Source organism: Rhinichthys klamathensis, unplaced genomic scaffold (genome assembly GCF_029890125.1).
Source record: "Rhinichthys klamathensis goyatoka isolate OS25496 unplaced genomic scaffold, OSU_Roscu_1.1 h1tg000054l_1, whole genome shotgun sequence".
NCBI lineage: Eukaryota > Metazoa > Chordata > Actinopteri > Cypriniformes > Leuciscidae > Rhinichthys > Rhinichthys klamathensis.
The window spans coordinates 1,054,264-1,067,937 of NW_026606599.1; the positions used below are offsets into that span (position 1 = coordinate 1,054,264).

General features: G+C 41.0%; 1 gene segment (V, D, J or C); it reads left to right on the forward strand.

The window, feature by feature from the left end:
- Nucleotides 1-11,813: 11,813 nt before the first annotated feature.
- Nucleotides 11,814-12,555, forward strand: LOC130083261 (immunoglobulin kappa variable 1-8-like). The segment is given in 2 exon segments: nt 11,814-11,901; nt 11,983-12,555. Coding segments are annotated over 2 exon segments (384 nt in total).
- The last annotated feature ends 1,119 nt before the right edge of the window (nt 12,556-13,674 follow it).

The window sequence follows — 13,674 nt, forward strand, 5'->3', positions numbered from 1 at the left end:
ACTCTTTCACACCAATGCGACCGTTATTTAGAATTTGTCACTTTAATGTTTCCATGGTGACGCGTCATTGCTTGTCACGGGACACAGCGCAACCACAACACAGCACTGAATGAATGAGGATCTGCTTTTATGTCATTTTTCCTTTTTTTATCAAAAAATATTCACAAATGTGTTAGCTATAGCATGAAACACTGATATTCCGATTGTCAAATATGTGTAAGTGGACGCGTTGTGTTGTTTAAACGCCTTCATAACGATTGCGTTAGTTGAGCTGTATGCGCGATGGGCGACGTCATGTTAGTTTGTGCCATAGTTCAGAGAAGAATCGGATCTGTTGGATTTACAACACGTCAGTTTCTTCCCTTCTCACGAAATACATGAACGTAAGAGGCTGGGGAACTGGGAGAAGAATAGGGTAAAATGTGAAGCTACGTTCTACACAATGTGTGTATCTGATATGAATAAAACGTGTCATCTTATAATAAAAATGATTATTATTGCCTTATCCATAGATATCAGCAAAATCAAAATCATTGTTTTGCTAGTACTTATGTATATTTAAATGTCTGAAACTTAAAATAAACATTATGTGGTTGAAAACACTCAATAGTTGTGATATAGGCTATGACAGCACTGGCTAAGCGCCAGCCAACGCGCGAAAGCACATTTGAATTTAAAAGTTGATAACGTGTGCAGAGCAGTGTTTAGAAGAAGACAGCAGCTGTCTTATACGTTTTTATTAAAAACTAACAAATAATTGTTTTTTTTATTTAAAATATAAGCGATTACAAAGGAAATGTTTACAGTTCATGTTTTTTTTTATTGTAAGGAAAAAATCCCATTTAAAAAAACAGACCCCCATTGCATTTTTCCTCTCGCGCACCCCCTGGTGACAGCTCGCGTACCCCTGGGGGTGCGCGCACCACACTTTGGGAATCCCTGCTCTAGATGATGGCTGTCTTCAATGCGTTGAGACATTTCCTCCCAGACCTGAGGGGCCATCATGTGCTTGTCCGGACGGACAACACATCGGTGGTCTCTTACATAAATCGTCAGGGGGTCTGCGTTCAAGTCCACTCTTCAAACTGGCGCATCAGAACCTTCTGTGGTCCCTAGGGAAAATACTCTGTCTGAGGGCAATGTATATTCCAGGGGGCCAGAATATAGGAGCAGACACCCTGTCGAGGCAGGGGCTGAGGCCAGGGGATTGGAGACTCCATCCCGAGGCGGTGGAGCAAATATGGGAGTTTTACGGTCAAGCAGGAGTGGATCTCTTTGTGTCTCAGTATGGGACACGAGGCTACGTCTGTGGCCGAGGCTACGTCTGTATGCATTTCCCCCTGTTGCTCTGCTCCCAGGAGTTCTGGAGAGAGTCCGTCAGGATGAAATAAGCCTACTGCTAGTAGCACCACACTGGCCGAGTCGAATTTGGTATGTGGACCTAATTCATCTCCTTGACGGCCCTCCCCTGGAGATCCTGATCAGGAGAGACCTTCTGTCTCTGGCAGGGGGCACAATATTTCACCCCCGGCCAGAGATATGGAAACTATGGGTTTGGCCTCTGAGGGGGCCCAACTTAAGAGTTCTCAACGGGCCTGAAAATTACAACCCGACCCGACACGGCCCGTGGCTTTTAAAGCCCGGACCCGATGTAACCCGACACATCAACATGAATTATCTGCCCGAACCCGGCCCGACGCCCAACGCCACCCTTTTGATCGGTGAGTGATGTAGAATAGAATGACTGCTGCGCTTGACGCAGAGAGAGAGCCCCGGCCGCGCGCGCGCACTCTCACGTCTTCAAACAACACTAGCGCTGTTTTGCTCTCTCTCCCTCGTGCATATTAATCAGAATCAATTGACATGAGAGTAAAAGGTCGGAAGAAAAACACGTTGCCTTATCTTCTCTAAAAAGCGTTCCGCCCATCCAGCTGACATAAACCACATTTCAATAAACAAAAAAAACTATCCAGTGATTAAATGTTTTCTGTATTGACGCAAATCTTGTGCGATGTCCTAAACTGCCGAGATAATCACACAACATGTGCCGTGGCTAGACGTCCGATACGCAAACGAATGACTCATTTTAACCATTCACTTTAACTCAACACTGAACTAACGAGACCTCTGAATCAGTGTATAAAAAAATCGGCAACACTTAATTAGATTAGTTAACATTTACTATTATTAAACTGCACTTCTACAGCATTGTTAATGTTAATTTCAATATTTAGATAGTCTGTATATAGGCCCACTATATTTGTTGTAGCCATTAAATAAGCGCATTTAGTTTCATTTTTGTTAAAATATTATAATGTTGTTGTTTTTTTTACATCTATGCTGATTATGAAAATTGAACAGTATGAGTAAAATGCCTAATATATCGTAAGATATGATGGGTCAGACATGATTTTGACCACTAAATCAAGTTTTGTTTTGTAGAAAGCCTTTCTTTAAAGTGAATTTTGTTTTGTATAAATTGTATCTTAATTTTAATCAATTTTTCATCAACCAATTGCCTGGATATAATAAATAAGAAGCAAATATTGCAGACAATAATTATCATGATATAGGAGGCGCGGGCGCGATTGCATTGCACGTGAACTGGAGCACATCTCATCATAAATTTTGCTCATTTAAATAATAGTGTGTGTGGGCATATATATATATATATATAATTGCGAAAATTATCTGAAAAATGATCTGGCGCCGCCCCTGAGCCACGGTGATTTCACCTGGGGCAAGTTTACTTTTCACCAACTCCATCTTCTTCTCCGGGCTAAAGGCGTGCACGCAGCGGCGTCAGGTCTGCCCTTGCGTCGCGATTGCACGTTGCACGCAGCAGCCAGACTTTCTTTACAGTGAACAGCAGCGATGAATAATAAATGTTTTTTTTTTTTTTTCACTGTAAAATTCAAAAGATTAAGACCCGAGTCATTTGCAAATATTTTCTACCCCAACCCGGCCCGAACCCGTGGGTCCCGTCAGGTTTGTCAGGCCGACACGACCCGTTGAGAACTCTAGTCCAAGTAATAAAGAGTGCTCTCTCAACCAATGTTGTTGAGACCATTTTAAGCTCCAGAGCTCCGAGCTACGAGGAAACTATATGCACTGAAATGGAGAGTTTTCACTACTTGGTGTTACCAGCATCAGTGGGATCCAGATAACTGTTCAGTTAGTACAGTACTTAAGTTTCTGCAAAATCGCTATTTGATTACAGTTTTTCTCAATTGCTAACAAGCATTGTTTAATACTGAAGCCACATTTTCAAAACTCTTCATCCAGTCTGCATTACCAACATGAATCTGGCCAAAGAGTAAATCTCACTCAGACCAACAAAACACTTCATATATGTCTCAAAATAAGCTCATTCCTCCATAACACTGCCAACAATTTACTTTCAGAAAACATGTCATTCATAACACACTGAACTAAAAAACACTAAAAATAGGAGCAGAAAAATCTGAAAAATCAAATTATGACATACTAAATTATGAAATTACTAGAGGTGGGCATAGATTAATTTTTTTAATCTAGATTAATCTAGATTAATATTGAAATTAATCTAGATTAATCTAGATTAAAATGGCTCATTTGAATTCTCCCGAAGGCATTCAGAATATGTGTGCTACCCAAATAATGACTAAAAGTAAGTCTATGAGAATAGTTTGCCTCGCGTAGGGATGTGCATTTCTGCCAAAAATGCCATTTGACAATCGAGGAGCAAAAGTCGAATATCGTAAAAAAAAAAAAAAAAAAAAAAAAACCCGCAATGACAGAAAGGGAGGCCAATTTCATCTTTAGCGATTTGTCATCAAACAAACTGTTTATAAATTGAACAAGTAACATGTTTTCGTCCTTTTTTAACATAGTAGGCTAATTGGAAGAAGAAAAAAAACAATACGCACGACAGTCCGTTTTTGCATCGCCAATGTTCGTTAGATCAAAAAATAATGTCATCATATGTCATAAGAATTTTATGTGAACCTGCCTTGTTACTGCAATAGCCTCATTTTTAAACAAATTAGTTTCAATCAATGTAAACTATTCGTGTGATTATGCCACTGCGCAATACACGCGCAATACACACACAATGTATTACCGAATGAAATGAAATCGAATGTATCGTCCTGTGGAATCATTCATTCACAGACAGCTTACGAAGATGTTCAACTAATAAAGATCTTCATCACTGGCAAAAATATGATGCATTTGCAGATTTGCATTCACTAGACTAGACTGTAGATCGGCCACTTCATCCAACGCTCTTGATGCTCTTAAATCTTCCTGTTTCGACTCCGAGTGTGAATTGAAAGCGCTTCAGACGATTCAGTGCGCGAGGAACTGAACAGATCAACTGATTCGCGAACCGATTTAGACAGATCATCTGACAACTTGTTTGATGAAGTCTTTGAACAGAATCGACTCAAAAGAGTGATTCATTTGTAAATGAGCATCGCTCATGCCCATACAAAGGACACAGCGCGCTTGGAATAAACTCATTTAACAACGTATTGCATTAAAATAAAGTAACGAGAGGAACGTCGCCCAACGTAACAAAGTAAAAGTACACCTTGTGTCCCTGACAGGAAAATACCCTACTGCGCGATCTGTGACAGTAGGTGCGGCGTCATACTACACATTAGAATTGCGCGAAAATATAATGATAGGCCTATTCGAAAAAGCTATTTATGATCCCAACCCAACTTTGATTAACGGCGATATTTTTTTTATCGCCCGATAAGAGTCTCACGTTAACGCAGCACGTTAACGCCGATAACGGCCCAGCACTAGAAATTACATTTTTTTAATTATGGCTTGCTGCTAGGGGTGTAACGATTCATTCGTTTTCTCGATGCATCGATTACAAATCCTGACGATGCATATGCATCGATCTTGAAACATGTATTTCGAATTGTGAATCGTTTATTTCGGTCAATATTCGATTTAAAATGCTAAGAATCGAATAATTTGCGATTCTATATCGATTCAGTGCTTTAAAACATAAAAACAGTCATTAAATGACTATATGCGCGAATTAATGAGGCGTTGTGCGGCGTCATTTCGCGTCCTCACAGCTCTCACATACTCGCTGCACTCTTACCATCTTTCACTGGATTTCGCTCGCGCTCGGTCCCATATAGCTCTCATCTGCAGATTTTTGAGCAGTCCGTGTTTGAGCTCTCCTCAGGACAGCCACTGGTGTTCACATGAGCAGATGACAGCTCTCTATCGAGAAAGCAAGCCATTGATAAAGCTGCCATATCATTGCGCGGTCACTGCTATGAAACAACGCGTTCGTTGCGTGGAAACGTCACCGTTATTTTCTTTAAGATAAGATACTGAAGTTTTACGGAAATGGGTCATACCCGTCCTGAGCAGTTAAAGTAAAACCCCACTTATTCAAGGGTGCGCATTTATTACATGGAAAGAGAAAACGTATAATAGGTGTCTAAAATGTACACCGATTAATCATGAATGATGAATGAAATGTAACTTAATGTCGTTAAACTGAACTGATGAAATAACTACAACATTAATTACACTGAAATAAGAGCGCGTGGTTTATCCATCAATCAGATGCGCATTAAAGTTGCATTCGTAATCGTTAATATAGCACAAGTAGACAGCGTTTTCTCACAAGGAAAATGTTCAGTCGGATAAAGAGAAAACAAAGAGTATAGCTATTCCATGAGGAAACGTTAGTTAAGGTTTTAGTTGGGAAAGTTCATGGTATTTTTAGTCTCACAATGGAAGGATGTTTAATGTAGGAACACTTTAAGGTTGTGTATCCATTCCTACAAAATAGTTAGCATGATGAACTACACTTTTAAAGCCTTTTTAAATCTTGGTTTACATTTTTACAAATGCTAATTTATAGGCTTTGGAAATATTTTTTTATAAGAATAGATTCATTAAAAACTAACATGAACTAACGTTAACAATAGACAAAATGTCGTTGTTGTTTTTTTCTTTCTTTTTGTTCCCACTCTCTGACCCCCGAAGCCAGCTGTATAATTCACACCCTGACTAAGACCCATTGGGGGAAGCATTTAAATAATCCTATGAATGCATATAAAAAATTAAGAATCGAATCGAATTAATCGAATCGCATCGAATTTTAATGTGAATCGCATCGAATCGAATCTTTCTGAATTTGCAAAAATCGTTCTTGAATCGAATCGAAAACCTATGAATCGTGAATCGAATCGATTCGCTGCCCACCCAAAGATTCACAGCCCTACTTGCTGCTCATCTGACGCGACCTGACACAGAATGAATTCTGAACACAATGATTATTTTAAACGTGGCTTTAGCTATTGTACTTGTGGCGAAAGCCGAGTACAAATCAGCATGAAGTTTTAACATCTACTCTCGTGTAATGGAAATCATGAAGATCTGGATACATCCAGTGACTGCGGTGAATAGTGCTGCTGGCAACCAGGGAAAGACCTTGTGACAGCCTGGAGAGACAGCTGACAGGAGGAAAGAGACCCCAATGGGGCTGGTAAGGGTTAGCTACCCTTGTCGGCAGTATCCAGCTCCGTGTTTACAGGATGCTGGAGACACCCGCCCAAGGCTTCTGAGAAATTAAAGAGAAAAATACCCCTAGAGTCTGCGAGAGCGGGGGCGGAAGATGACTCAATGTTGGACAACATGGTTAACGACTTAGGAATGGAAACGGATATGAGTATGGAGAGTAAGACTAGTTCAAGATCTGCAGTAAGTAAAGTCATTGAACTCCAAGTTTGTGTCTGTGGCTGGAGCAAGGTGACAACGGTCAGGGGTTTGAAGGTTCATCAAGGGAAAATGAAATGCTTGAGGGAGAAGGGACAAGGGCCTCGCATTGATCAGTACTTCTTACGAAGTCAGTCAAGTCAGTCGAATGAAATCCAGCGACAGGAAGCAAACCACAGCTCGCAGGATATCAGCACCCCTGTCATTGACGAAAGGAGGGCTTGCACAGTTAGTGATGAACAAATTCATACTTGTGAACCCGGTCAGGCTAACCAGCATAAGAGAGAAAAGAACCTCAACGGGCATAGGCCTGGAGTTAGATGGCCAAGAGCTTGTGAGAAAACTGCATGGGACATGGTAAACACAGATCTATGCTTTGCATTGGAAAGATTAACTGGTACAGTTGAAAAGAAGCTGGATAAATTTGGGGACATCATTTACGCATATGGAAGTGAGAGGTTTGGTGTGGAAAAAAGGAAGGAAAAAGTACAAACTACTCCTGGAATGTCTAGACGGCAGCAGAAAATTGAAGGGTTAGTTAGAGAAAGGAGACAGCTGAGGAAGCAATGGAAAAGAGCAGAACAAGGTCAGAAGGAGGGATTCAATCTCTTACAAAGGGCCATAAAAGATAAGCTGGCAACATTACGCAGAGCTGAGCGCCTACGGAAACGCTACAAAAAGAAGGAACGTGCGAGGGCTAATTTCTATAAAGACCCATTCAAATTCGTAAAGAAGTTATTCACCAGTGAGAAGAATGGCACTTTAAAAACATCTAGGATTGAGCTAGAGAGATATTTGGAGGACACGCATACAGATGCAAAAAGGCATGAGCCTATGTCAATTCCATCAGACATACCACCTATCAACCCACCAGAATACCAAATGGAGGTCTGTGCACCTAAGTGGAAAGAGGTAGAGCAGGCTGTGAGAAAGGCAAGGGCTTCATCATCTCCAGGGCCTAATGGAGTTCCGTACAGAGTGTACAAGAGTGCTTCAGGAGTTCTGCGAATTCTGTGGAAATTGATAAAAGTGGCATGGGAAAAACAGGTTGTACCTAGAGCATGGCGCAGAGCAGGTGGAGTCTTTATACCTAAAGAAAAAGATGCTACAAGCATCAGTCAGTTTCGTCCTATTTCACTATTAAACGTTGAGGGTAAGATTTTCTTCAGCATTATTGCCCAGAGATTGTCCACCTACCTGTTAAAGAATGGCTTCATCGACACCTCAGTTCAAAAAGCGGGTATTCCAGGGTTCTCAGGATGCTTAGAACACATCAATGTTATCTGGCAACGAATTCAGTCAGCTAAAAAGGAGAGGAAGGAGCTCCATGTGACATTCCTGGATTTGGCTAATGCATATGGTTCAGTGCCACATGAGCTTCTTTGGGCAGCATTTGATTTTTTCAGAGTACCAATGTCAATAACAAATTTAGTGAAAGCCTATTTTGGAGATTTGCAATTCAGTTTCTCAACTCCAAAATTCAGCACTGCATGGCAATGCCTAGAGGTTGGAATAATGGCAGGATGCACCATTTCTCCACTGGCTTTTACCATGGCGATGGAAGTAATCATGAGGGCATCAAGATGGGTAGTAGGAGGAGAGCGCTTGGCTTCTGGGGTGCGACTACCACCAATCAGAGCATACATGGATGACATGACAACCATGACTACAACAGTAGCCTGCACTAATCGGTTATTGGGGAAGTTAACAGATAATATTGAATGGGCACGAATGAAATTTAAGCCCTCTAAATCAAGGAGCATCTCGATAGTTAAAGGAAAGGTAGTAGATAAAACATTCTTCATTAATGGTGAGGCAATACCAACAGTTTCTGAGAAGCCAGTGAAGAGTCTTGGGAGATGGTACGATGGGGATCTAAAGGACACAGTTCGGGTGGGAGAAGTTAGACGACAAGCAGTGGAAGGGTTGAAGAGCATAAACAGCTGTGCTCTACCTGGTAAACTAAAACTCTGGTGCTTTCAGTTTGGTCTACTGCCGAGGTTGCTGTGGCCACTGACCGTGTACGAGGTTTCTTTGACAACAGTGGAGAAGCTGGAAGCGTTGGTAAGTTCATACATCAGGAAATGGTTGGGAGTTCCACGCTGCCTCAGCAGAGTAGGACTTTATAGTAAAGGAATATTGCAGCTGCCAGTCTCTGCTTTAACCGAGGAGTTCAAGTGTGCCAAGGTCAGACTGGAAATGACCTTAGTAGAGTCACGCGACAAATGTGTAAGGGAGGCAGCCCCTGTGTTAAAAACTGGTAGAAAGTGGTCAGCAAAGAAATCTGTAGTAGAGGCAAAGGCTGCCCTTCAAATTAGGGATATCGTGGGACAGGTACAGCATGGAAGAGGGGGTTTTGGGCTCAGTTTAGCTCCTCCTAAATGGCACAAGGCAAGCCCAGCTCAAAGGAGGAAGCTGGTAGTCAACGAGGTGCGACAGCAGGAGGAGAGGATGAGGTGTATAAAGGCCATTTCACAGGCCAAGCAGGGAGAGTGGATGAGATGGGAGAGTGTAGAACAACGTAAGATGGGCTGGCAAGACATATGATGTTCTCCCATCACCGCAGAACCTAAACCTCTGGGTTGGAGAGGATCCCTCTTGTCCTTTGTGTTCATCACCTGCCACATTAAGGCACATTTTGACAGGATGTAAGGTGGCTCTTAGCCAAGGTCGGTTTACTTGGCGCCATGACCAAGTACTGCGATGTTTGGCTTTAGCATTAGAAGGCAAGCGTAACATGACCAATAAGTTGCCACCTGTTCTAGCAAAACATTACACGCAGAAGACAATATTCCTCCGCCCAGGCGAGCAACCACCAAGAAAAGGTGTTAACACCAATTCTCGCCCAGGACAACTGGAAGCTGCTAGGGACTGGAAGATGCTGGCTGATCTTGATCAACGGCTTATTTTTCCACCTGAGATTGCCACCACTAACCTACGACCAGATATTGTTTTGTGGTCTGGATCAGCACGCATTGTTCAACTGATAGAGTTAACAGTGCCATGGGAGGATGCGGTCGATGAGGCATATGAGAGGAAGAAACTGCGGTATGCTCATCTGGCCACTGAAGCAGAACAGCGAGGATGGAGAGTCCAGGTTTATCCAGTGGAAGTGGGTTGTCGAGGTTTTGTGGCACACTCTACAACCCGGTTCCTCAGAGACGTCGGATTCAGTGGCCAAGAGTTGCGTCGCACAGTAAAGAACTTATCTGAAGCAGCAGAAAGGAGCAGCAACTGGCTGTGGTTGAGACGGAAAGATTCTAGCTGGCTGTGTACAGGCCGCCACGCTACGGTTTTGTAGAGTTCTTGAAAACTTGAAGAGTCTGTTGGTTTGTTTGTATACGTTCCTGTGGATATTGCGTGAATGACGGGTGGTTGGGTAGATATTGTGTTTTGCGGTAGGTGGTATGCCATACGGAACCGTTGTCCACTGAAACTGCATATTAACGCACCAGTGGGGCTCGACAGCCTTAGTCAACGGGTTGGCGCGTATGGTTGGGTCGCGGAGAGATTGTGATATTGTGGTTAGGTCTCAGCAGCAGGAGGGATGTAGAGGTCAGTAAGCTGGGCTGAGTTGAGTGGGGGATGGAGGGGGGTGACTCTGGGACGCCAGAGTCACTGTCGAGCCCTCTTGAGGTGTCGTGGGCTAGTCGACGAAACACTGAGGACGGAAGGTGGCCACTTGAAGACCCTAGAGATGTCCCCTACTCGGTTCAATCCAGACGGTTGTCGTGCTGGTCCTGTAGTTGCAGCCGTCGCGTGCGCTAACGCGCCAAGTACACTGCTGCCGTTAACGCCGGACAGAAGGGGAGTCACACTACCTTATGGAAAGAAGCGTAAATGGATGGAGAAGCATAGTTTACTGTAAAGCTACGTCTTAGTTTTGCTTATCTTGGCGAAAGCCGAGTACAAATCAGCATGAAGTTTTAACATCTACTCTCGTGTAATGGAAATCTTGATGATGAGATTCTTGCCTTATAAGATGAACGGCATGGAGTAGCTCTGAGCAAACGTACTCTTGAAAGGATTTTAATAGTGTTGGGCAAGCTGGAGAATGTAGTGAGCTAAGCTACAGTTAAATAAAATAAAACCAAACTATATAAAACCATAACTATAATAACTTACCAAACGTTAGATGATCCTCAGCTCTTCTCAACACTCACTCATTCAGATTTGACTAAATGCTTTCTGATATAACACTGTTTAAAGAAATATATGTGATGAGCTGTGACCTCTGAGGTGAACTTTGACCTCTTTGATCATGGATGATGTTGACATTAGATTAAACAACAAGCATCTGAAAAGTTCATAATTATTGATTAGTCTCATATATGACCTGATTATAAGAACTGATGAACTTCATGCATGTGGAAAATGTGGGAAAAATAGACATCATGAAAATATTTCCCAGATAGCAACATGTCAACATTGATTCCAAAGACCATAATGGAATTTTTTTCTGGTTTACTCTAAATAGTAAAATTGATTTATTTAGTTCTTGACTTCTCATTGTTAACATGCTTTTAAAGGTGTAGCACATAACTGTATTCATAAAGAAATAATTATTGAGTTTGACAAATAAGTTTAAAATGATTCTCCAGTCATTTCAGTGGCCTAGAAACATCTTATTTGGTCTCTCTTTATGGTGTCCATCATGTTGAGATCACATGACCAGCTGAAACTGATCACATGACCAGCTGAATTCTGCTCACTTTATCTTGGATGCATATCATCAGAAATATTCACTTGATATAAATGAAACTGCATGACAGTGAATAGATTATTTTTTACAGCGGCTCTGAAAATGCTTCATCCACACTGAGAGATGTCAATATAAAGTCAAACCCTAGTGTCCTATCAGCCAAACATACAATATTTCACAATTAATCAATATGTACAATTAATGACTAAATGGAAGAAAGTAAAATCTTCTATGTAGAGTGTATATGAGTTTGTTCTCAGCACAAGCTGTTGTAAATCCTGCCCACTTCTTTGCATTGTCAGCACATGCTTCAGTGCTCTGAGAGTGTTTATAGTGCTGTGAGTTTAACACTTCATGACTGAGAGCAGAACACAACACACTCTTCATCATCACACAAGACTAAACTACAACTATGAACAACATCATCATCTTCATCTGGACTCTGACTCTCTGCATTCAGGGTAAATATCTTATTGCAAAACAAACAATCACATCTCATTTACAGTCCAATAACCATTAATGAATAAACTGTCTAATTTCAGAGATCTGGGGACAAGTGACAGTGACTCAGAGTCCAGCAATGAAACCCATCAAACAAGGAGAAACTGTTACAATCAGCTGTAAAACCAGTCAGCCGATCTCTGGCTGTAGTGACTGTGTGTCCTGGTATCAGCAGAAACCTGGAGAAGCTCCTAAACTCCTGATTTATTACATAAGAACCCTTCAGTCTGGAACTCCATCTAGATTCAGTGGCAGTGGATCTAACTATGGCAGTGATTTTACTCTGACCATCAGTGGAGTCCAGACTGAAGATACAGGAGATTATTACTGTCAGAGTTTTCACTATCCAAACAGTGTTCGTGTGTTCACACAGTGATAAAGAGTCGTACAAAAACCTCTGTCAGTCAGACGTCACAGTGACTGCACTGATACAGCTGAGAGAAACTGCAGCTGCTGATGGAGGAGCACAAACTACACAATATCAATGTTTAGCAAACTTTCTAAAGACTTTAAAGGTAAATGTAATATAAGATTTTATTTATGCTAAAATACATTAACCCAGTTCATTGTTCATTGACTATTTCTGCCATTCATGTGTGTATCTCTCTCAAATGCAGGACCGGCATGCAGATTTTAGACGGATGAATTACAATTTACAATAATATAGCATGAATATTGATCAACATTAGCATATACATAAGGTAAATAAATGGTCAAATAAATAATAAGCAACAAATCAATAATTAAACTACTAATTGACAAAAGGTGCAAAAACTCACATGATACATTCCAGCATTACAGAGACACATTGTGAGGTAGTCGCTGTAGCAGGAGTAGTGCTTAGTGCTATGAATAGTAGCAGTAAGTGTAGTGTATTGTAATAGTGGTATTTCTTGCAGTATTGTTTTCAATCTGTACGATAATCAAGTGACAGTGGTTGCTCAGGTGTTATTATGTTGTTTGGCTGTAAGAGTTGGTTGCAGGAGGGTTTAAATGTATTTTCTACAGTATACTAGGTGGTTATGTCTAAAGCTTTACATCAATGAGTTTTTTTCTTTGATTTCAGTATGGTTTACTATGTAATGATGTACTGATGTTCTTTTTTGTCTGTTTTTAAGGGAGCCAGGAACCTTAATCCTGTTCCATATAATGCAGGCTATGTGGGACACAAAGTACACATAGACCAGAATGAAAAAAATGGTTATGTTTGGTGTGTTTGGTGTCTATAGTTCTCGCTTCTCCAGCAAAACTGTTGGAAAATCAACAATGCCTGTGAAGAACAACATCACCATGATATTTACAGGTATTTTAAACCACCTTTTCAATGTACCCAAAACACCAAAAGAACTTTGTCAAAATAAGAACCAGCTTCTGGAAATCATCCCAATTCATGATTTGCTTAAACACTGTTTATACAGATCCTTTAAAACCTTAAAATCATATTGTCCAATTTTCAGGCCTTACAATATCTGTGAATGTCAGGAATGCAATTTTTATCTATACGAATAATTAATTGGATTATGAGGTTAGCATTATTTTAAAAAAGTAGTTTTAAAAGTTTAGTATAATTAATTTATAATAAAAACAGCAAACAATTACAATTCAGATGCAGGAATTAGTGAAGGACTGACATGTTTAATCGATTATCAAAGTTTTTTGTGGTTCATCTAATCAAATAATTGTTGCAGCTATTCTGCCTTTTAAGCAGCCAGTCAACACTCAGATTACCTCCC